This window comes from Vigna umbellata, chromosome 1 (assembly GCF_029865625.1).
Source record: "Vigna umbellata cultivar VRB3 chromosome 1, Vumbellata_1.0, whole genome shotgun sequence".
In the NCBI taxonomy this organism is placed as follows: Eukaryota; Viridiplantae; Streptophyta; class Magnoliopsida; order Fabales; family Fabaceae; genus Vigna; species Vigna umbellata.
Window position 1 is genome coordinate 23600616 of NC_142165.1, and position 26376 is coordinate 23626991.

At 33.6% G+C, this 26376-nt stretch overlaps 2 protein-coding genes and 1 pseudogene across 4 annotated transcripts; 1 reads left to right on the plus strand and 2 right to left on the minus strand.

The window, feature by feature from the left end:
* Positions 1–5000: 5000 nt before the first annotated feature.
* On the minus strand, positions 5001–8005 carry LOC124826751 (trifunctional UDP-glucose 4,6-dehydratase/UDP-4-keto-6-deoxy-D-glucose 3,5-epimerase/UDP-4-keto-L-rhamnose-reductase RHM1-like). The gene is made up of 2 exons (XM_047299669.2): positions 5996–8005; positions 5001–5734 (listed from the first exon to the last, which is right to left on the minus strand). Exons 1-2 carry the CDS (start codon positions 7538–7540, stop codon positions 5291–5293), a joined length of 1989 nt encoding a protein of 662 aa, XP_047155625.1. The 5' UTR covers positions 7541–8005; the 3' UTR covers positions 5001–5290.
* An 8622-nt stretch (positions 8006–16627) lies between these two features.
* LOC124826759 (putative beta-1,4-xylosyltransferase IRX14H pseudogene) lies at positions 16628–17964 on the plus strand (annotated as a pseudogene).
* A 1031-nt stretch (positions 17965–18995) lies between these two features.
* RSZ22 (serine/arginine-rich 22) lies at positions 18996–22290 on the minus strand. 3 transcript variants are annotated; one of them, XM_047299683.2, is made up of 6 exons: positions 22171–22290; positions 21787–21890; positions 21447–21535; positions 20074–20281; positions 19609–19722; positions 18996–19251 (listed from the first exon to the last, which is right to left on the minus strand). In XM_047299683.2, exons 2-6 carry the CDS (start codon positions 21873–21875, stop codon positions 19215–19217), a joined length of 537 nt encoding a protein of 178 aa, XP_047155639.1. In that variant the 5' UTR covers positions 21876–21890; positions 22171–22290; the 3' UTR covers positions 18996–19214. The 3 variants fall into 3 exon arrangements, with proteins under 3 accessions (XP_047155639.1, XP_047155640.1, XP_047155637.1); XM_047299684.2 differs by having other exon boundaries at positions 19609–19713; positions 22105–22230; XM_047299681.2 differs by having other exon boundaries at positions 22105–22230.
* Between the last annotated feature and the right edge of the window lie 4086 nt (positions 22291–26376).

Here is a 26376-nt window from a genome sequence, read left to right on the forward strand (position 1 = left end):
AAAATTATAATAAATTTAAATATTTTGTACTTTTATGTTTTGTAATTTTCATAACAAAACTACCATCTTGGTAAAATTTAACAAATGATTATTATGATAATAAATAAAAATTAATTCTTGTGATTATTATCAAAATAAAAAATATTATTAAATTTATAAGAAGTATATTCTTAAAGAATAATTAATAACATATTGGGTTAAATATGTTTTTATTCCCTAAACTATCAAACGATTTTGGGTTTAGTCCTTATTTGAAAGGTTTGTTCTTTTTAGTCCTCTTAGTTTTGAAGAAACTCTTATGTTTAGTCTTAAAATTGAATGACGTTAATTTTTCTTTGATGTGGCAAACGACGAGCTGTGATGTCACATTCCCTCGTTATTGTGTGCCACGTTGATTGTTTCATTTTTTAGATCAGCGAAGGGTCTCTTCCATTTTGTTCCCCTGACAGCTAGATTCTGGAACGACCCAACTTGAAGGAGTTCAGTTTCGGGGACCTGAAATCCGCGGCCAAGAGTTTCAAGGGCGACACATTGCTGGGTGAAGGTGGGTTTGGTAGAGTCTACAAGAGATGGTTGGATAAGAAAAACCTTACCCCTGCCATCTATGAATACTACTCCCAGGAACAATTTTCCATCTTCCACAACCTTGTGCCGCCATTCTATTCAAAACCTTGACGGCAAACCTGCGAGACTCATACCCTAGAAATTTTGCTTTCTCGCCTAACTTTGGAGGTCATTCTTGTTTGTAGTTAGATTCTTTCCTTTTCGATTTCAGTACTGCACCTGTTTCATCAAAATCCTCATTGTGAACACAGTTTTATGTTTTCTGAAGTGGATTCATTCAGCTTGTTGAAATACTTTGAAACTAACTTTGTTGTATTGTATTCCCTATATTTACTTGTGATATTATATTCATTTTTTGTAGAACTTAATAAAATGGGATAATTGGGGTTTGGAGGTTGATATTTGAGAGTTTGACTAATATCAGAATTGATTTATGTTTCTGGCCAGGGTTTTGAATAATCTAGCCCTTTCTCTGATAATGGGTAAAGCTAAAAAGGGTCCAAAGTTTGTTGTTAGGAAGAAGATTGTCACTTCCAAAACAATAAAAAGGTGAGGTTTTTTCTTTCTCTTCCTTGGGTGTTGGTTCCTTCACCAGACTTGGTTTTATTGCTTGAAGTCATGTCAACTTCAGTTACAAAGAAGAGGTTTTGAACCAGAAAAAAAGAATATTGTGCCCTTGGTGTTGCCCCATTGCGTGATGCGAGTCTTGGAACCCCATCTGCGCTGGCACATACTGAACCACAACTTAGAGTCATGGGCGTAGAGAGAACCCAATTGCTTGGAGGTGCAGGCCAATGTAGCGATTTCCGATGGGGCGAGGAAGGAGATGATGCACACCTCATGATGTCGCCAGAGGGCAGCGGCCACACACATGCTAGCATCCCAAATTGGCACAACACCAAGATGACCCAGATCGAGTTCCTCCAATCGCCTAACCTCAACATCTGAACCAAACCACCGTGGAGCTTGCCGAAAAACCCTCCATCTTCACCAAACCCTAATTTTAAGAAAAAAAGTGTCACGTGGTAACCTTTCATTTGACAGTCAAACAATCAAACATTTAAAAGTCAATGATGCATGAAAGAAGGATGACACGTTTCAGAAAAAGGAAAAGTGACGTGACTCGGCGTTTGCTACATCAAAGAAAAGTTAACGTCGTTTATTTTTAAGGACTAAAAATAAGAGTTTCAAAACTAAAAGGACTAAAAGGAACAAACCTTTCTAATAGGGACTAACCCAAAATCGCTTGATAGTTTAGGGACAAAAAACATATTTAATCCTAAAATATTTTATACTGATAAAAACAAAATAAATAATAAAATGTGTAATTAAAAAACATTTACCAAACAATTCTTTATTAATAGTTATAAATAGTCTCAACTCAATAGTTATTACTTTTATCATGTCATAGAAAATATGTTGATTAATGACTATTAGAAATTAAAAAATTAAAATTATATGTTATGCTATTTTTTAGGAAAATAAAAGTCATGTTAGGCACTTAAGAGCACTAGTTTGTTAGTGGTTATAGAGGCCAACATTTTCGTACATTTACGTTCACTTATTTGCTTTATAAAAGCAATTGCACTCCAAAAATAATATATTAAGCAGTTTTATATTCCTATGTTCCATTCTCTCAGTTTTCTCTGTTCCACTCTCTCAACCTTTCCTTCAATAATATAACCAACAAAATAGAGTGATTATATTTGTGTAATAAACGTAACTTATTATGTTTATGTTGAGTGGAATTAAAAATAACATAATAAATATTTAATATGTAGTTCAAAATCATCTTAATAAATTAGGTTTAATCCTTTCGGACATCCCTATTTGTGTAGGATTGTCTCAAATAGGTCCTCGTATTTATTTTTATCTTAATTAGGTCCCTATTTTTGTAAAATTGAGTCAATTGGAACCTTGCCGTTAATTTCAATAGACGACGTTAAATTTATTGAGTCGTGGCACGCTGACGAAGCAAATTTTAATGACGTGGATCAAATTCATTTGCACCCACTGAAACCTCTACCACATCATCACCATCTTCCACCCACTGAAACCCTAGTCTCCTTACCATCTTCTCCCTAGCGTCGTCGGCAACATCACCGCCGCACAACCCCGGACCACCGTCAACCTTCAAACAGTGCCACCAGCCTCCATCAAAACCGCGAGAACAGCCACCCAGAATCGCGACCCTCATCGCGTCTCTCTTCGCGAGTTCGGCAATCTCGAACCACCATCATCTTCGCCACAGCACCACTGCAAACAACATCGTGCCACCGCACCGCCAGCCACAAGTCATCATCACCGTGCCACCATTCATCATCTCAGACCTGCATATTCAAAAACCCAATCCGATCTGAAAAATCCTTCGAACCCTAAACGCCGAAATCAAACTCCAAGCCAGAATCCCAATTCATTTCGCCACCATCTCCTTCACGCGAGCCCTTGCCTAACCGCCGCACAACCCCGGACCACCGTCAACCTTCAAACAGTGCCACCAGCCTCCGTCAAAACCGCGAGAACAGCCACCCAGAATCGCGATCCTCATCGTGTCTCTCTTCACGAGTTCGGCAATCTCGAACCACCATCATCTTCGCCACAGCACCATCGTAAACAACATCGAAGGTGAGGAGAGCGACGAGGGCGTGATCGGGGAAGTGGTGGAGGAGGAGGAGGTCCTTCTTGAGGGAGAGCAGTTGGTCGTCGGGGGAAGAAAGATCGATGAGAAAGACGAAGGCGGGGGGAGGGGGAGGGGGAGAGGAGGAGGGGAGAGAAGGAGAGTACTGGACGGTGCTGTAGGTCCACGTGCAAATGAATTTGATCCACGTCATTAAAATTTGCTTCGTCAGCGTGCCACGACTCAATAAATTTAACGCCGTATATTGAAATTAACGACAAGGTTCCAATTGACTCAATTTTACAAAAATAGGGACCTAATTGAGATAAAAATAAATACGAGGATCTATTTGAGACAATCCTTTGAGACAACCCTAGACAAATCGGGATGTCTGAAAGGATTAAACCAATAAATTACTTACTATATCGATCTTAACCCATATAGTAAACGTTGATCAGAATTTTGCGCCAGTTTTTTAGAGCTTCAGAGTCTCTTCTCTTACTCCGAACTCTATCTCTTCTCCATATCTCTTCTCCAGGTGTAAACTTTCCTCTTTAAATCCTGATCTTGCTCACATTTCGTGTTTCTCAGTTTGCGATCGGTGGTTGTCATTCACTTTTCTTGGTTGCGGTTACCTTGCTCTCACCAGTTTGTCTTCATCTTGTACCTGGCCTTCGCCAGTTCGTAAGTTGTGTTTGTGTTTCTTTATGGGATTCGTGTAGTTTTGTGATTCATTCGTTGTGGATATGATCGAGCTTCATGCAAATTGTGCTGATATTTTGTGCTCACTATTGCTGCTCTAGTCTAGATATTAATTATCCGTTCTACTTGTTTGGATTATTGAATAATGTGCACAATTATTCGAAATTGAAGATAATCTTCAAATCCAATAGGTTAGACGATTTGGCAAAATCAAGTTGATAATACAAACTGCTTGCTGCTGTTGAGTATGTCTTTTTAAGGATGAATCAATTGGATTGTACATAGTATGGAGTATTGGTAGTAAAGGCAAAGAATAGATGTATCAGCATAAGCTAATTCCTTTGACCATGTAGTAAAGTTTTTCTTGTAGTAAAGGAAGATAATAAATTTATAGCTTGTTCCAACAATTACTGGTAGTAAAGTTAGACAAATCGTAGAGTGAGTACACCTAACCTCCTTAATCGACTTAATATTGCTGGTAGTAATGCCAGTAATTTTAGTCCTTGCTGGACCACCATTTGCATGGTTATGGTGAGTCGCGACCTTTGTAGCCAAAATCATGATGCTGATAATGATAATTATATTTGTGGTTTGGGGTAGTGATGGCTGTGATTGAATCGCTCAAAGCCTTTATTGAAGTACATACTTTACTGAAGTCAAGATTATGAATAATGAAAAGAGAATGTGATGGCACTTTTATGGACTTATTGATGTTATATCAACTTCATAAACATGTTTAGTAGAAGTTGTCGTCATTGGACTATGTGTTTTTTTTTTCTGAATTCCCATTAACTAGGTGGGATAGTTTTAAAAGTGTTCATGATCAATTATCTTTCCGGAAAATGTTTTGATTGCTGTCTCTCCTTCTGCCTAAAACTAAATGAATAAATATTCTACTTCATCCATTTTAACAGTTATAAAAAGGCTCTACTACAATAGTAATTATGAATTTGTTTACACGTAATAGGTTTGAAAGTTTGAATTCATAATTTCATCTAATTCATAAATAAATGTAATCTTATACAATTATCTTTAATGTCGTCAGAATATTGCTGTGTCTAACAATGATTAACTTTACTTAACAAATGATTAATAGTGTTATGAGATTATTATAATATTTAATGTCAGTTAATTTCATTCCATGAAATAATTAATTTTAGCTACATCAATATATACAGTCACATTTATTTACTCTTTAACCACTTTTAATGCATTCCTGAACCAAAATTGGTAAAATGCCAATAATTTTCTTAAGACAAACTGCTAAAGTGCAAAATGTTTCATATAATATGGTGACTACATAAAAGAACAAGAACACTCGACCCTATGTTTGAATTCTTACAATCAGTCTTCCACATGAAAATTCAGATCCAATGGTATTTCAAAAGTGCAAAATCTTTAACATCTTCAAGTTTTCTTGTTAGGCTCAAAGACAAACTTGATAATGGAATCTCTGATGGACAACAATTCTGGGAACTCTTTTTTGAGCTTGGAAGCATCCATTTCATTGTTACTCCTTGGAGCAACTATTACCTTTGCTTGTTCTTCCAAATCAAAATTCTCCCATTTAAACTGTGGATCTATGTAATCCCTATACAATTCTAATATCTGATTGTGGCTAATCACCCCTGGGTTGGTGAAGTTCCAAATCCCTCTTAAGTTCCTCTTAGCCATTTCAATGGATATGGGTAAGAGTTCATCTAGCACTGTCATGCTGTTAGGTATGTTTACCACTTTATTGTAACGAGAAATCTTTGTGATGAAGTTTCTTGGATTGCTAAGATCAGAGGATATTGGCATTCTAACTCTCAACGTGCAGACATTTGCGTAGTTTCTTAGAAGGTCCTCCACCTGCATGCATTAATGTCATATGCTTAAAACATGATTAACATGGCATCAAACTATATGCATTATGTACTGTCAGTTAAACTCTTTCAATAACACTTGTAGAAAAGTGCATCCAGTCAAAATCTTAATGAATAATAGCTGGTTATGTTCTTCTTTGTTAGTAGCAGACCATACCATGCCAAATATTGTTCTGGCATTTGTGAAAAAACAGAAAGAGTGTGGTACTATACTACAAAGAAGATGACAGAAATTTATAGATATTACCATGGCCTTGGTCTTGGAATAGAAGGAGCCTATGAAATTTGGTTTGTCCTCTTCCTTGAACCCAATGCCTGATCCTAGAGGGTGGTCCTTGTCATACTCAAATATGCAACCAGTTGCAAAATTCATCATATATAAGTTTTGTTCCTTGCAAACATCAGCCAGTGTTAAAGTGCCTACAACATTAGTCCTTATAGTTTCAACCTTGTGTGATTCACACCAATCAACATTAGGCCTTCCTGTAACACCAGCTGCATTCAACACATGGGTTGGCTTTACGCTTCTTATGTCCTCCTCAAGTGATTTTCTATCTTGCAATCTCCCTCTCCCATATTCCCAATCAATTCTGTCTTCATCACAAAGCTTTCCCAACAAACCCCCAATCCAACCTGTCCTCCCATATATCAAAAACTTGAATCCTGAAGTGTTTCTTCCTCGAATGTCGGTAAATGACCTTGCAAGCCTACAGAATCCATATTGAAAGGACCATTGAGCCTCATCAGAGAGATTGATGGCTGAGAAACGTGGATGAGGGTTTAAAGCAGTGGAAACATCACCCCACCAATCAGGATTCTTTTGGTACCAGTCAATTGTTCTCTTGAGTCCTTCCTCCCAGGAAATTCTCTCCTCCCAACCAAGTTGTTTGAGCTTTTGATCATCAAGAAAATATCTCTTATCATTGAAAGGCCTATCTTGAACAAACTCAATAACATCTTTAGGATTCAATTTAAAGAGTTTGCATATATCCTCTGCAACATCTAACACACTCCTTTCTTTCTTGGTGCCAATGTTGTAAATTTGGCCAATCTCTCCTCTGTGGAGTATGACATCAAAAGCTTCTGCTACATCTGCACAGTGGAGGTAGCTCCTCACATTTGATCCATCTCCATGGATTGGCAATTTCTCACCCCTCATGGCAAGAAGGATGAACTTAGGAACAAGCTTTTCTGGGTATTGGTTGGGACCATACACATTATTGCCTCTGGAAGTTATAACTGGAAGACCATAAGACCTGTGGTAGGCCATGACCAACATTTCTGCTCCTGCTTTTGTTGCAGAGTAAGGATTGGTGGGTAGAAGCTGAGATGTCTCATGGTTTCCAATATTATCCTCTAAGTCTGTTTCACCATAGACCTCATCTGTGCTGACATGAATGAACCTTTTGACATAATTGGTGACCCTGCAAGCTTCAAGAAGCACATGAGTGCCATAGATATTATTGTAGGTGAATTCCATGGAGTTCCCAAATGAATTGTCCACATGAGTTTGAGCAGCAAAATGCATAATGGTGTCTATTTTCTCTTCTATCAAAATATGATTCACAATATCTGCGGTAGCTATATCACCCCTAACAAATTTGAAGTTTGGTGATGAAATACATGACCTCAAATTCCTCACAGTGGAGCAGTAGTCTACTTTATCAAGAGCTACAATCTTGTAGCTAGGGTACTTGTTGATTAGCTTGGTAGTGACATGCGAGGCTATGAAACCAGCAGCTCCAGTTATGAGGATGTTTTTTGGCTCATACATGGTTGTCTTTGATGACATTTTTCTTCTTTACGTATATGGTTTCCTATCTACAATGTTCTGTTACTGAAAAAAAGAACAAGGATCAATCTCAAGAAAAGGGGAAAAATAAGCTTAACCTCTAGAAATGAATATGGTATTGGCAATCCAAATTGACAGATAACAAAATCACATATCACAAGAAATAATGCATATCACACAGTTTGAGAATTATCCCAGAGACACATTGGACATAAGACAAAGGGTAAATTTTGTTGCTAATGATTGTGATGTCTTGAGGAAGGAGCAGATATGCTTTTTACTTACAATAAGTTTTATGGTTTGATAATGGTATGGTTGAGAGAAATGGAATTAGAGTGCAATGATAAAAAAAGAGGAGAGAGAAAATAGTACTCTGTTGGAGATTAATTGGTTCTCTTCATGTTCCTCCAGAGGTTATAATTCTCACAAACGTGGACTATGATCCGAAAATTGTTAGAACCTTAATTTTGGTCTGCAATAGGTTACCTCACACTTCTTGATCTCCATGACCACAACCTTAATTTTAGAATTGTTAAAGTGTATTTTACAACTGATTGAAACGTGTCTCATTCAGTGAATATCATAAAAAAAGTTCTAACATATGATTTAGGACTTGAGAATAAAGCGTAATCAGTTCAGTTCAAATTTAACCATTCAAAGTTCATATATATATATATATATATATATATATATATATATTAATCACAATAAAATTTTAACATAACTTTGAGCAAATTACTTTAATTCCTACCATTAGATCAACCCAAGTAGGTTTACGAATGATTACTTCAATTGGATATGTCATAAACTCAAGGTTTTTGAAGTTATAACTTATAATAAGAGTTTTAAAAATAAAGCAGCAGTTGTTTGATAATTTTGTTAATTTTAAAGAGTTTCAAGTTAAAAATTAGTTGATAAAAATATGAAATTTTCAACTTAGTTAAAATTAATTGTTTCACTCTAGAATCATAGATTGATAAAAAAAAGTTATCTAAATTAATTTAATTTGGACTAATTTATTTTAAACATAAAAATATTAAAATATAGATTTTCATTTAAGAAATGTAAAAAATAATTAATTTTATTGATAATTTACAAATACATTATGTGTAAATAGTATTAAATAAATTTTAGCATTAATTTTAGTACATAAAATATTGAAAAATTTATATATATTTTTATAGGATTTTTATATGTAACATTCCAAAAATACAGTATAAAATCATACCATAGAATATTCACAATTATCAATATTACAGTTCAGTTCTAAAAGAGAAGAGGTACGTTTTTGGCTGAACGGCCTTACAACAGTACTTAAGAATTTAAACTTTCCAAAACAACAAACTGAATCGAACGGTTCCAAAACTAAACATACACCGAACGGTTATACAAAAATAGAACTAACTCTAACGACCGAACGGTCCTATGGTTCAGCTTTTACTTCCACTTCTTCTAGAGCCTCTTCCAGTAGACACTCTACCCCTTCTGCTCACATCCACAGGATGATCATTGTAACAAGAAATGACGGCCGAACGAACAATACAAACAAGACAGGAAATAGGGTAAGCTTATGTAATTTAATTAATTCAGTAAAACATATATTTCACATAAATCTAATATAATTCAATAGTCAATCATGCAACAACCAATCATGCATTTCCAAACATAACCATACATCAATGCATGCAATGACCGACCACTTTACTCTGACTATCCGGACTGTATGAATTCTGTGTACCTATGACGTTTTTGCACCCGAGTGATGTAGTAACTGGGATGCCCTCAATAGTTGTCACCCGAGGTTAGTCCGTTATACCTCGCCCATTTTAACCTCATGGACTAGGACCTCCTGCCAATCTCACACATGATTTACTCCTTTCTACTTGAGAATGAGTACTCATAGAATATCAGGATAAATGCCACCTTAGCATGACCACATTCATACTTTACCATTCCATAACAAATCTTGAGATATTCCTCCCTGGAATACTCTTTCATATCCATACTATTCCATTCATATCACATTTTAAATATCATCATACCTCATCATCAATACAGTCAAACCGAACCAAGAAAACCAAATTTCCATCTTAGAACAGAACTGAAAAAGATAACTACAATCTTAGAAACAAGACTGAACAAGAGAATACCTGTTAGATTAATCTCACTGAACACTTTGTGTAAAACCGAGCGGTCTTTCACTTATCTACAGAACAAGACCGAACGGACCATACTAGATAAGACTTATCAGGAACCTAACACTTATGATAATACAGAATGTTTACTAGCTACTCAACAATTATGACCCAAAGGTCTTTACTAAACAAAACTCAAGGAACGTATTGAATACTATAGAATACATATAACTAAACCTAACCTAAAATGATGACATTTTTTATCAGAGACCTAAGATTTTAAACCGAACACTACAAACTAGAGTCGAACACTTTTATTCCAAAAATAGTATAATTGAGTATTATAACGAAACCGAGCGCTTGGTTTAAAACCTATCACTATTGAGACCGAGCATTTGGTTCAAAACCGAGCACTACTGAACTTATACAATAAAGGAATATATTCTAAATACAATTACATATAACTTATTTTCAACAAAGGATAACTATAATATTTCAGAATTTAAGAATTATTGAATACCTTAACTAAGCTAATTTAAGAAGTAAAAATAGGAAACTATACATAGACCGAACACTTATTTATAAGTATAATAATATAAAACCGATCGATTATTAACTGAAATTATCTACAGAAGAAGAATCCAATTCAGACCGAATGCTCAAAGGAAAAACCGAACGGTCAATAATGACTCTCGGTTTCAAACACAGAAATCACGCAAAATACTACAGTTTGAAGATCAAACCCTATATCAACCCAGTTCACACCCTTTATCAATCATTCACCATACAAACAAGAATACATCCACATTTATAATTCATCTCAACCAAATATATATACAGAACATCAAACACCCAATCCATCATTCAAAACAAAGAATCATAATTAGATTAAATAAGCTTCTCTTACCTCTTAAACTTAGCCAAGTGCTCACAGTTTGTATAGAATAGCTCACCGCCAGAAATCTTAGAATCCTATGGGTCAAGATTTATGAAACTAAACCAAACAGAAGGCTAGAAATGTGCTCAGAATGAGATTATAAACTCATGCAACCAGAACTTGGCTTGGATGTGTCAGAAAACGAACGTTCTAAGAAGAAAAGGAACTCACCAGCTTAAAACCGCAACTTGATCGGTGCAAAGTGAAGCCCTTGACACCAAGAAGACTCAGGCACTACCTGAATGATAATCGGATGAAAGAAAAGGTAAGAATTTGTAGAGAGAAGGAGGAGAAACTAAAGAACTCAGGAGGTTGAAGATGAAGGGTGCATGCAGAAAAAGTGGCACGAAATTTGAAAATTTGATTTTTATATCATCGTCCACTCTGCACTCCACACCTGTCTTCCACTTTCTAAATTTCATAAACCCTTGTACCTACACCTGTCTTCCACTACATAGGATTTTAAGAGTCCTAACATTATACGATAAATTTATTTGTCCAAAATTAACGCATATCAATATGTATTAAAATGAATTTAATAAGTAATTCAAATATTATTTAAGAAATATATTTATCTAATTAAGAATTTGAAACCTATTCGATAGACATCTATAAATTAAAAAAAAATAAGAGTTAAATTGTATATATTTTGATATTTCAAAATTTTTATTTTACTGTATTTACATATTTTATTACTTTTTTTTTCATTTCTTTCCTTTCATTTGACGTAATGAATATATATAAGTTTTCTTTTTCAATTTTTGAAAATGTAAAAGCAACAAAATATATATATATATATATATATATATATATATATAAGTTATTTAACAATATATAGTTGTAATTAAAGTTCAAACAATTAACTATAAATTAAAAAATGAAATTCATATAAAATTACAAAAAAGAACTGCATCAAATATTCAAACTTTCTCATTCCATTGAATTTGAATATCCAAACTATGAAAAAGAAATTTATAGATTTAAGCAAAAATTTAGATCATGATATAAAATATTTAGTGTTTTTATTGTTCAAAATTGGTTTCAAAAAAATAATCTACAATCAACTTTATTTTTATTTGTGCAAATATATGTTGATACCATATGTTTTGGATCAACTAATATTGTTTTGTGCTAGGAGTTTTCAAAAATCATGGAACAAGAATTTGAAATGCTAGTGATGCATCAAATGCCTTCTTTCTTGGTATGCATCAAGCAAATTAAGAATGACATAATCATAATCTAGTATATAAATAGATGTAAAGAATTAACATTTATGGTCATGTTATTTGGATGCTAATAAACAAAATAAACTAGTAAACCAAAGCAAATATAGAAAAGTATGATATAATCTCTTTTATATTTGACTATTAGTCATCCTAAAATCGTACATAGAAATTTAACACGGATAATTGTAAAGAACTGATAACTGTGGTCACTCCATGTTACTTGGATGTTGATGAACAAGGTAAACCAATAGAAGAACCCAAATATAAAGGTACAATTAAATTTCTTTTATATTTAACTATTGGTTGTCCTAACATCATGCATTATCTGTATGTGTTAGATTTCAATCTACACTTAAAGAATCTCATTTAACAATCTTTAAATATCTCAAAGGTACTAAATACTTTGGTATCCTGCGGGTGCTAAAATTAATATGATATATGCTAGAGTGATTATGACTTTGGTGGATATAAATTGGATAGAAAAATCATTATGTATCATGTTAGGATGTTCACTAGTATCAAAATTTTAAGATACAAACATGGTGGTTCTATCAACAAATAAGACAAAATATATTTCCAACAGAAGTTGTACTCAATCCATATGGATAAAGCATCATTTGGGATATTTTGACTTCTTTCTTAATCATATTTCACTTATACAATGCCAATTATATATTCTAAAATTAAGCTCATTAAGATTGGACATTATTTTATTATATATTCTTTCTTGATCACATTTTTCCTTCTTTCTTAAGTTAGTTTATAATATATGCAACATAAAAGTTTATCTTCCTTCTTAAGTTAGTTTATAATATGCAACATAAAAATTTAAAGGAAAGAAACAAATATTTAGTATTTTTATACTAGTTTGTTTGATTGCACAAATTACATCCAGTTATTAACCAACTGATCAACTTTCACTAAGCAGACTCATGATGCAAAACACACATGAGTATTCTTTCCCAGGTCATTTATGGCTAAAACAAGTATTTGTTTCCTAAGCCACTCTGAACTCAACACTAGTATTATTTCAAATATCAATCACTCCAAGTTGACACCTATTCATTTCCCAAGCCACTTTTGACTCAACTAAGCATTATTTTAACAAATCAATCCTAACTTATACAAACACAAGGGTTGAGTGATCATCAACGAATCATGGTTTCAAATCACTAGATAGGGTAGCGTCTTTTGATGTATACAATACTAGATTCCTCAACTAGTTTGTTAATATGAACACAAATAGTCTTCTTACAAAACTTTAGGCACATAAAAGCTCAACAAAATTTCAGTACTTGTAAAATGATCACCCTTGTTCTTTTTTTCTTCTTCTTCTTTATAGAAGCTTGAGAAAAGATTATAATTATAAACCCTTAGCTATTCATTGAGTGGTTTTTAACTCACTTGCATATTTTCTTCTTATTGTTATCGCCTATTGAGCTTTGATGTAGAGAAGCAACAAATATGCTTCATGCAACAATAAATTCTTTTTTCATCTTTACACAACTTATTTAATAGTTGGTTATACTTATCTTCCTAAGTTGCATAACATTTTACTTATTCGAGTACTTAAAATGCACATTGTAATAAGCAGGTAGCTTGACAATTTTGAAAATTTTGCAAACTTATTAATCATGATATTTGAAAAAACTGAAGTCATTTATTTTTCTTCTTCATCTTCGTCATCTCTTCTTCGTCTTCTTCTTCATAAAATCCTCCTGTGCTGACATTCAACTTTGTACCTCCACTCTTTACCTCCACTCAATCTTCAATTGGTGAAATTGTGAGTGCTTATTTCAATTTTTGTGCATTTTTGGTGCAGTTTGTTTATTCCTTAGATTCTTTGTTGGTAAAGTTTCTTTTTTTATGCTACCATTGTTGTTCAGGTACTATTACAATGTCGTGGGAATTATTAGCTTTTCAAAATGCGCTCAGGATTGCATCTCTATTGTTGCTCACGTTTCACACTCCTAGGTTCCTATTATTATCTTCAAAACTTAATTTTAGTATAAGTCATAATTACTTTTTATAATGGTAAAAATTATTTTTTGTATGTTCGATATGTGATTAATATATGCTTAACTATATTGATTTATTTTGTTTTATTTGAGATTGTTGTTGCATTGAATTAGCCTTAGTTTACCGTTTGAGATTCAATATGAAAATTATTTATTATCTCCAAGTTTTTTTAAAGAAAGTGTATTTACTAAAATTAGTATAAAAGGAGATAGTACTATAATTTATATCTATTGAATCTTGAATTGTCCTGTTAGACAGTTTAAGAAGATTAATCACTTTTTAGTAGTTTATTAGTGTATATATATTTTAATATATGCTTAACTATATTGATTTATTTTGTTTTATTTGAGATTGTTGGTGCATCGAGTTAGCCTTAGTTTCCCGTTTGAGATTCAATATGAAAATTATTTATTATCTCCAAGTTTTTTTTTAAAGAAATTGTATTTACTAAAATTAATATAGAAGGATATAGTACTATAATTTATATCTATTGAATCTTGAACTGTCCTGTTAGACAGGATTAATCATTTTTTAGTAGTTTATTAGTGTATATATATTTTAATATACATATCTTAAAAATTATTAAATATTTGTCAATTATATTTTGTATTGATCTTTGGGTGCATATTTGATTGTGATTTATAATCACTTTCATTTCGTGTAATCTGAAGACCAATGTAAAATATTGGTAAAATTCTGTGAAATTTAAGATATGTTGTTTAAAATTGATATATATATATATATATATATATATATATATATATATATCAATAAACTAAAAAAAGTGAACTTGAATGGCATAGGGTTACACCTTGAATACAAAAATGAGGCGATCATTCATTTAAAGATTGTTGAATTTCACTATATATACATATGGATCGAGATTGGATTAATTCACCGTGCATCAATGTTGAGTATGAGAAAAGAGTAAAAGAAATTATACAATTTGTAAAACATAATGAAGGTAGAGGTGATGATAAGGTGAAGTTTAGATGTCCTTGTGTCAAATGTTTGGATGAGAGAAAGTTGAATCCAATCAAAATTGGGGAACACCTTATTTGTGAGGGTTCTTTCAAAGTTATACAACATGGACATGACATAGAGAATTAATAGGCATCCCAATTAGAGCTGTCAAAACGGTTAACCCGGCTCACCACGGGTTGGTCACTTAGTGAGCCAACCCAACCCAACTCACTTATTAGCAAGCTGAAAAAATTCGAACCCGGCCTTGGTGGGTTAAACGGGTTGGCTCACTAGCTCATTTAATTATAAGTTTTTTTTAAAAAAATAAAAAATTACAACTTTTTTAATTCAAATCTAAATAATTATCACACTAAAATGATGTTAAATTTCGCATACAATTCAAAATAAAAATAAAAAATATCATACAATCTAAACCGTAATCCAAAAAATGTACAAAAGGTGAACAAATAAGTTTTTAATATTGATAATTTTGGTATCACTTGTCTATTTATAATATTAGAGTCTTGAATATATAAATCTATAATATTTTGCTCTCTTGAAACATCGTCTTCTCTATCATCATCTACAATATAATAAAAAAAATGATAACTAATAATATTGAAACACAAATTAATAAATAATTAAATTAAATTAGGTGGGTTGGTGAGCCAACCCGACTCACCACGGATTCAACCTGGTGAGCCGGGTTCAAAACTAGCTCGCATAAAAAAATTACATTTTTTTCAAACACAACCCGGCTCAAACTCGTGGTGAGTCGGGTTGGCTCACATGTTACAACTCATTTTGACAACACTAATCTCAATTGCCTCACGAACTGAACATGTTATGGATTCCATTATGGAAGATTGATTGGAAGAAGACAAATTAGTAGGCATGATCCACAATGTTGGCACAAAAGCTTTTGCCCAGACACGTGTATGAGATAATGTCTATTGATGTGGAGACTCCGTTGTATATTGGTTAAATTAAGTTTACACGGTTGTCAGCAGTATTAAGGCTCATGAATTTGAAGGTGACCAATGGGTAGACCGATAAGAGTTTCACATAATTGTTGGTGTTGTTAAATGAAATGTTTCTAGATGAAAATACACTACCCACTTGTAATTATGATGCAAAGAAAAATATGTCTGAATACAAGGTTAAGCCTCATAAAGCACGTCTTATATGTAAAGAAAACATTATTGCTCATTAATTGAAACACAGAAGAAAGACAGTATGTCTTTATATCATATTTTTACAATCTAATCATCCTGATTGATGGTTAAAAAAAGCATTTAATAAACATTAAAAGAATGGCGATAAATTAAAAAAAGCATTTAATAGACATAATGATGATGCACCAATTCTATTGATTGACCTTCAAATTCACGAAAAAATTAATAAAGTATATCATATTTTAAAAAACATCCTAGAAATCATCTATAATTAAATCATTAACTGAAAAATCCATTAAATATGCTTAATATTTATATGAATGACAAATTCTACCAAAAGAAACTTTTTTCTTTTGCCATCTTCGTATGCTTTCTTTTGTTCCATTTATTTCGAGCTTTTTTATATAACAAGTTTCCATCATTCCAACATATAACATGTAATGACCAGAAAAAGCTTAATTGTTAAACAAATGCCCAAATAGATACTTGATACATTGAGAATTACTCCCTCCACCACCACACATTTCTCCCTACACCTCCTCGTTCCCTTTTTCTCCTTCATCACACACTTCTCCCTGCACCTCCTCGTTTCCTTTTTTCTCCTTCAGTAATATTTAATTTTTGTTTTAACTTTTACCCTGAAGTTTTGCCTCATCAGTCTCGTCCTTAGCTTCTGCTTCTCCCGCTTGGTCTTCTTCTTCCTGTTCTCCACCAGCCTCTACACCGCTCCGTTCAGCGGTAGAGCGGATATCGCGGCGCCATTGAACATTCTTCCATCGACGAACAGGACGGCGGCAGTGAGTACTGTAAGCCGTGTAGTGGTCGGGCAGCACGGGATCCGAATCCGGCCATGGCCGCACCCGGATCTCATGGAGGTGATGAAGGTGCACCGCATAATCGAGAGGGTGCAGAGGGAGCATAGGTCGTTGTTTGGGGTGAAGAACCCTAGGACGATGATCGCTGTGACGCCAATGTATGTTCGGTCGTTCTAGACGCTACACTTGACTAGTGTGATGCACGTAGTGATGCTGGTGCCGTACGATCTGGTGTGGATCGTGGTGGAGGCCGATAGAGTCACCAACGAAACTGCTTCGATTATTGCCAAGTATAGCCTCAGAACAATCCACGTTGGCTTTTCACCGCGAATGCTGAATTCGTGCGTAAACTCGAGTCTCAGATGCGACTGCATGCTTTGAGGTGAACTTTTGCTACCTCCTTTTTACTCTATTAATGTTATTATTGTTATGCTAGTGTAGAAACTTTATGGAGTACTAATATTTGTTAGTACGTGAAGCATAATCACAGAATACAGTGAAAATGCATCATGAAGACTTACTTGCGTTCAATTGATTTTGAACAGAGTTATGAGAAAAGAGAAGTTGGATGGAGTTGTCATGTTTGCTGATTATAGTAATATGCATAGTATGGAGTTGTTTGATGAAGCACAAAATGTGAAATGGATCAGAGTTGTTTCAGTTGGAATATTGCTTCATTCGGATGACTCTTCATCCATGGTTCAAACGGAGGAGGAAGGTTTGATTATTCTTGTGGAAGGCCCTGCTTGTAATGCCACGAATAAGTTGGTTGGGTGGCACACCTTTTGCGTTATACAAGGAGTGCGGTTTATATTGATGATAAGGCATCTGCCCACAAAGCTCGAGTAGTTTGGGCTTGTGTTGAATTCAAGATTGGTTTAGAAGGATGTTAACGGATGTCAATATCCGTTCAAGGTCAAATGGATGTTCTACTTTCGTTGTGGTCTTTGCGGGCTCCATTGACAAAACAATGAAAAAATGAATAGGACAAAGCTCCCAAACGCTCCTCCACACCAACAAGGAATCAACCATCAATGAAAACAATAAAACCAAAAAAGGAAACTGAAAAGGAAAAAAATGGACGAAAATGAAAGAAAAAGAAGAGAAGAGAGAAACTCAAATAGAAGTAGAAAGAGACAAGAAAACCCGTGAAAGTGAGGTAGAATTAAGATTTTCAAATAAATTAAAAAAAATCTTAAATGGTTAAAAGTTTACTTTTAACCTAGGAATAGTTCTAAAAATAGAAAAATTTTGACGAGTTACCCATATGAGACAACTTTCAGAAAAAGTTTACAGAAAGTATTGTGTAGTAGAGGGAGTAACTCTCTAGTACATCTCATCACATTACCCATATGAGACAACTTTCAAGTACCTCTCAACTTACTCAACCGCAAATTACTAACTTCAAGAACAGGGTACAATGCATATATTTGACTAGAAACCGGGTTGAACTATCTCAGAATAGGTCCAAGCCCAGAATATGAGAATAACGTCAATTGGTGTCTTAGTGCTCATTATACATCTACTCACTTAACAAGGAACTTTGTTGAATTGGTATTTCCTTCAACAGTAATAGACAATGGAGGGTTAAAACGTTCTTTCAAAACTCATATGGTTGCCCTCACAAATAAACTGTTTCAACAGAAATAGGCTGTAAGTTAAAAGTCTGAGATGTAGAATAAATTAAGATATGTAATTTTTTCTTAGTATAAAGCAAGGCTAGACTAGGAGTGGATCCAAAGTTTAAAACCCGGACATTGGGGAGTATTTCTTTTATTTTCATGTAGTATGTTTATTTTGAAAATTGAAGTATTTCTTTACGACCTTAGACTTCCTATATTTAAATTAACATGCCATAAAAAAGCTCAGAAGACCAATATATAACAGATAAAAGTATATGCAAAAAGCATTAGATGCAGGCCATCCATCCCCTTAGAAGTTAATAAAAAAACTAACGTCGATAAACTTGAGGCAAGCACATCACAAACAGAGAAAGCTTATGAAAGTGAAGAGCGTGTAGCAATCTCCAGTCCTCAGCATTTCGAAGATCACATAGAAGGGCTGCTAGGGATTACCACTCAGCGCAAATGACGAGAAGCATGAAAAACGAAGCAGTACCAGAAGAATAGTAACAGAGAATAAAAACATATACTGTGGTGTAGAAAGATCTGGAACTCTCCTCAACTACTAGGAACAACTTTAAAAAGATCATTACCTGCAATAACACTACAAATATTCTGCAAATACAAATTCAACACAAACTGAGACACAAAGTAACTAATCCAATCCAAGAGTAGAATCTCGGGCTTGCCCAACAAAATAGACTCGTACTTAAGTCTAAACAAACACTAGCTTAACAAAATCTCACTATTCTCTTAACAATCACAGACACCAACTTTCAAAATCAACTTCTGCTTCTGCGACGTTCCCTAAGGCCATTTCTGCATAGATGCATCACATGTCAGTAAAAACACGACATAGAATGGGGAGAAATTTAAATATACCAGAGTATATTCCATGAAGAGGAGAATTTGTTAATCAGAAAAATGGCAAGGTGGGGATGAAATCCAATGATTACCCTTTGCCACATAAAAGTTAACATCGCTATTCTTTCCTTCAGACTCAAACTTGATAAAAAAAATCGTTTCAAAAACTAACCAAAGCATTTTACATCTCAAAATATAGAAAATGTGCGTATTGAAAAATTAGGTCTACCCCAGTTTGACAAAATAACTTTGATAGAAGAACACATTTGACCAAAAACTACATAGAGTAAATTCCAGACAGAAGAAGCCTACCCATTAGCATATGGAACCTCCTCCCGTCCACGATAGGGAGGTGACCTGCTGTAGCTTCGTCCACGAGGTGATAAGCTGCGGCGTCTAGGAGATCGCCCACGAGGACTGTAACTCCTAGCCAACAAAAGAATGGTGAGGAAAAACATAAAGATAAAAAAAGGAAACTATTGACACGACATACAAACATATCCAGCCCTTTAACTGTAAGAGGAATGATACATGTAAAACTTATGTAAAAATTTGGTCCAAATATCATCTCCAAATGTTAAAGAAAAGTACATATAATTTCGAATAAAGGAAGGTTAATTTTCAAACCACAATCATAGAATATCACTGAAATGAAAGTAGATGGATTCACCAAACAACTTTCAGGAACAAATAAAATACAAAATAGTCTACATGAAAATACAAGTGCCAATACAACTGCAAGCAAGATTCAAAGAAGACATAGGAATGAACTCTAACCTTCGTCCATAGCTAGGGCTCCTACGAAATCGGGGTGGGCTGCGGCTTCGGCGTCTTCCTGATCCACCACGTAAGCGACATTCGCGGGCAAAATGACCAGGTTCACCACACTCGTAACATTTCAAATCAGAACCACCAGAACGGCCACCGCGGCCACCACCTCCACCCCTAGAATTGTGAGAAAGCTCAACCCTCCAACCATTCTTGCCTGCTCCATTGAATAGAAACAGAGGCCCAATAAATAAAAGTGATAAAAATGATTTCAATCCAAGTAGCTAAATCTAGTAGATCGAATGGAAATAGCATCAGTATTTGATACTCTAATGTTTAAACCCTTTGTGGAGAATCAGCTTCACCAAAAACTAGATCACATTGTCAATGGTTTAAACGATGATAGGTATTAAACAAGAATACATATAATAGGCATCTTTGCCAACAAAGCCCTACAAGCAAATTAACCCTTTTGCTGACCATAGTAATGATTAAAAGACAGAACAGTAACATGAAAACAGAAGCCTAGATTAGTTTTAAATAATAAAATTTACAATTTGATATGAATATCACTTGTGGCACAAAAATAAGATGATATGCACTTTAAATGAACTGCAACAATAACAATAACCAAACATTTATTACACTAGGAGTGGTTTGTTAACAATATCAAAATCCATCACTATTCAAATTTTTAACAAATCCAAGTAGAAAACAGCTACTTGATGATTTCAATATCAAGTGCAAGGAAAAAAATTAATGCATGAACAATAAAACATGGTATTATCCATGGGAATACAGGATTATCATAAAGGCAGAACGAGGGAATATTTGTTCATTCAGTAAAGACAATGATTGTGTTACCATAATATTTTCAGAAGTTCATTGGTCGATAACAACTTATTGAAGCACACAAATTGCCCACAGGGAACATATACAACACAGAGGCAGCACGCACATGGTCCCCATAGGTTAAGTGTAGAAGAACACATCTCATAAAACAAACCCATTATGCAACAGAAGTGTAGCTCGCGATAGCAGTGCATATCCCCCGTGTTCACATTCTTAATTCTCTTTACATGCAGTAGTAGAAGTAGTCAAACTGTACAAATCAGCAGACTTTGACGAAGAAACAACGAAGAAAAAACCATTACTGCAGGCCAAGGCAGAAGTAGAAGAAAGAGAGAGCAGCATCTGCTTGCCCCATAGGCCAAAAAGAAGAGTTAACTAGCTAGTTGAGGAAAACCCTTCAACATATCGACCGGAAAAAAACGGGGGAAAAACAATAACACATTAGCAGATAAGAAATGTGTGGTAAATAAACGTATATTCCACATTTCAATTTTAATTCTCTTATATCAGACAATCATAACCCTACATACCATCTAATTCACGAATAGCATCCTGAGCATCTCTCCTATCATCAAAGTCAATAAAAGCATAACCAGGTGGCCTTCGTGCAACCCAAACACTGCACACAAACATAACATGATTTTCATTAGACACAAAAAAAAAATATTTTTTTAATAAACCTTACATAGAAGCAAAAAAAATTATCTTGTAATTTTCTTCCCTGTATTTTCAAATCCATAAAAATAGTCCTAAAACGTTTAAACTCGTAGAAATTAAAGTAAAGGGACTAAATATGAAAGCGTAACGAAAACTGAGATATCGAAGCATCCACAACAAAATTTAGAAACGAATTAGAATGCCTTGGGTTACCTCCGAATAACTCCGAAAACACGGAATTCGTCTTCAAGATCCCTCTCTGTCACTCGTGAATCCAAGTTACCAACATACACGCGAGACATCTTTACAGAAAGAACCTGAAAACACACGCAAATGAAACCAAACAATATATAAAAGGCGAACTCGCCGTGAAAGAGCGAAAATCGAAAATCGCGATATTTGCTTAGGGTTGCAAGCAATTTTTGAAAAGCTAAAGGAAATTTAAAATAAGGAAGGCTCTAGGGTTTGGAGAAGAGAAAGAAAGGATTGAAATTGAACAGAAAAATGGGAAATTGGAAGAGAGATCTGAACCTGAAGCGATGCAGAAAAGAAGAAAACGAAAACCCTAGCGGCCTCGTTGAGGAGGAAAGCGTTTACCTTTTATAAGCCCTTTTTCTTTTATTTGCAAATGTGGGAAACCGATAGCTTTCACTCTCGAATTTAATGCTCTTATAAACAACGCTTCTCTTTACAGCCTTTCGCAACACCAACTCTTATTTTTAACCATATTTTTGCAATATAGGGCAATTTATTTAAAAAGTAATCGAATAAGTTTTTATCATCATTGAAATTAGTTAATAATCAAATTTCTACCTTCAAAATTGTTTCATATGATTTTCATACCAATAAATATATGTAAATTTGGTCCTTAGATAATATTTTATATGTAATTTTGATTGAATCATGTGTGAATATATATTACTAAAATTATTACGTAATTTATATATTGATTTTATAAATTATTTTTATTAATATATTCTATGTTAATTGTATGTAAGATAAAATTTAAATATTCTACTATATCTTGAACAATATTAATTCTAACAACTCTATTTTATAATTATTCATTTCTTTTATATATATATATATATATATATATATATATATATATAAACAGAGAAAGAAAACTAGATAAAACTCGTGCAAATAAATTATAAAATTTATATTTTGAAAATTTTAAATTAGTTCAAAAAAATACCTTTAAATACAATAGTTAAATAATTATTGTATATGTTATGTGAAAATGAGACAAAAGAACTACACTGGTAGAACTTCTTAGTTTTATGTCGTTTGATATTGAATCATATGGTTTATTAGTCGTCAAGAAAGACAAATCTCGAAATTAGTTATGGAATTATCATAACAAACAAGATTAAAAGGTAATTGGATAGTAATTAAGATAAAAGGCTTACTTAGATGCTTATAAATATGGTGTGTAAATAAGTCATTTATTACTTTTGCATCTATTGCATTTATTGAATTTTGTCTTAACTAAACATTGACATGAACATCGAAATGCCTTTAACACGTAAAGGTGATCAGAATGACAAAGGAGAAGAGAGATATGCCTTAGCAAAGGAAAGATACGACATGTTGAACGTGGAGAGTATATTTTGTGTACCCTTAGCCCGACATACAAGAACCCACCATGGAGACGAGGAAGCACGAGCAAAGCCCATATGGTGACCACTATGAACATGATGAGTAATATAGTTTTGAAGGAAGCATATGAAGAAGAACATTTAGACCCAATGGAGATGATTAGGAAAATGAGTTGAGAAATGAAAGAGATTAAGAAAAACCATGAAGAAGAATGCAAAGAGTCGCAAGCTCTGTGCAAGGAAAACGCCTTAATAAAACAACATGCATAATAAAGGTCTCACTCAATCAACTCTGACCCAAGTAGGGTCGGTTAAGCAAACTCGTACGAAACATGAATTGACGATCCAATGATAAAATGAAGAAGGCAATAAGGATTATAACCCAACAATCGTCAATACCACTGGAATGTACCCTTTCACCCTGACTATCATAGAGGCCTCGTTGTCGAATTATTGGAAGATTTCAACGTTTAATAAGTATGCTGGGACAACAAATCCAGATGAACACATTAGTATGTTTATAGAACATATGGCGTTTTATATGACCAATCATGCCATTTGATGTAAGGTGTTCCCCATGTTGTTGAAGGGAGCAATGCTAGAAGGGTTAACCCGATTGTGCGTTAATCAACATCAGGCAAGAAAAGAGGGAATCTCTTTGGACCTTTATAGATTGATCTGGGAAAGTGGTCCTTCAAATCGTAAATTTGAGTCTCGAAGTGACCATGCACCACATGGTCACTGCCCTAAGACCTGGATCGTTTGTTGATAACCTATGCATGTAACCGATTGTAGATATGGATGAAGTGAGGGAGAGAGCGGCAAAGTTCATGCAAGTTGAGGAGATGCGAGATTTCATAAAGTAAGTCAGGATGAAAGAAAGATATGACAAAAAAGGCTCTGATAAAAATGAAGTACGTGAAAAACACTAAAAGGGGGTTGAATAGTGTTAATGAAAAACTTTTTACAATCCTTCTGATATAGCACGTTATTGAGCTTGAGAATTTTCTTTTAATGTTTAGACTCTCGACTTGATAAATATTGGAACACGAGAGTTGTTTTTATCATATTATTCAAATGTATACTACAACATTTTGTAAGAACTTCCTATATGAAAATAATCGTTTAGCTTGGAAGATTCTTGTATTTGTAAATAAAACGCAACTGCAGGTTTTTGTAAGACGGTCGTTTAGATAAGAGAAAAGATAATTGCATAAGTATTTTTATACCGGTTCACTCTAACAGAGTTACATTTAGTCTCCTCCGTAAAGGGTTCCACTATAATCTTCATAAGATTATAATTGAGTATTCTCACCACTCCTGGTCTGAGTATTTGCATAACTCCTGGTACTAGACTATCGCGCCTAGATTTCTCCTGAGTATTCGCACCACTCCTGGTACTAGACTACCACGCCTAAATTTCCTTTGAGTATTTGCACCACTCCTCGTACTAGACTACCACACCTAGATTTCTTTTGAGTATTCACACCACTCTTGGTACTAGACTACCGCACCTAGATTTTTCAACTTAAACTGAGTTCAGTTAGTGTTTTGATTCTTTTCAGAATTATAATCAACGATTTCTTACATGTCGTTCAGACTATAACTCTCACAAAAAGGATGTAAATACAGTACAAAGCAATCTAAAGACTCACATGTGTTTCAATCTTCTCTCTTACAATAGTAAGCAATACAACAATGAAGCTCAAGAGTATTTTTTTTCTTTTTGCTCTTCTCCTCTCTTCTAGTTTTCTCTTTTACAACTCATATATATTTTTTTTCTCGAGCTTTTTCTTATCCTCTCTTTTGAATGCTTGTAGGATATATGTATCGTTGTAAGCTTTTCACTCAACTATCCCCTTAAGTTATCCTCTTGATTTTTCTTTTGAAAGATCTTCTATTTAAAGGTTTCATGGATATATGTTCGATAAACTTGAACTTTGGCCTTGATATTCATGGTGGATAAGTCAACTTGTCAGAGCAGACATGTCTTTTCAATACTTTACTTGAAGTAGTATGTTGTACGTTTTTTTTAGGCATGACTTATATTGAAGAACATTATGTGAGTATCTTCTTTGTCTCTAACGTCCACTTTTGATATTTGATCTGTAGCTTTGTGGATGCATGTAGAATAACTTATCTACTCTAACGTCCACTTTTTAAATGTTGAACATTTAATGTCATTTAATGTTTGCTTAGAATAACAAAGTTTTTTTTTTTCATTTTCTACCGTTAGGTAGCTTTTAACAATTAAGCTCTTTTCTAAAGATAGCAAGTGTTGTAACAAAGTTCTTACTTTTAATTGAGAATGTATTTTGGTTAATAGTGAGAATGTTAACAAATTAATTGAGAATTTACATTGATTAATTTTAAAATATAAGACAATAATTAATTGAACAATAATCTTTACATAACCATTGATAAATCTTATTTTGAAAAAATAGTGAAATCAACATATTTTTTTTATCATTGTGTTTCTTTTTAAATCTTTTTATAAATTTATTTCTATCTATTGTTATTTTGTTCTATAATCTTTTATTTTCTTTTATTTCTTTTATTATTTTATTTGACTAACCTCTTTTGTATAATTTTTATAAGAACTAATTTATTAGAAATCAATTCGTGTTCATTCGGAGACGACTTAGGGTTGAATTTATCCTTCTATTTTGTTGGCTATCATCTTAACAATACTGAAGTTGCTATAGTTTAGTAGTATTAACTTGATCGCGTCAACAACAACATTATCAATGAGCAGAAGCTATGATCTTGTATATCACACCTTTATATCAAAGTGTTTTTAGCATAGATGAATAGATCCAAAGAATACTTCTGCTTAGCCATAAGTGTTTGTGTCCAAATAATACTTATAGTTTATTCATAAGTGATTGTGTATTCAAAAAAATTTGTAGTTTAGCCAACGGTGGTTGTCCAAATAATAACTATTGTTTATCTAGAAGTGGTTGGGTCAAAATAATACTTCTATCTTACAATAATAGTCGATCTTAGTGAAACTTGATCAGATTAATTAAGAATTGAATGTAATTTGTGCGTTTCAAACAAACCATTATAAAAATATAAAAATATGTGTAAATCTCTCTATTATTTACTTTTTATATTACATGTTATCAATTCGCATCTTATTTAAGAAAGAGAGTTTCAAAAAAATATTTTTCATAAAAGAAAGTTTTAATGGTGTATGTAC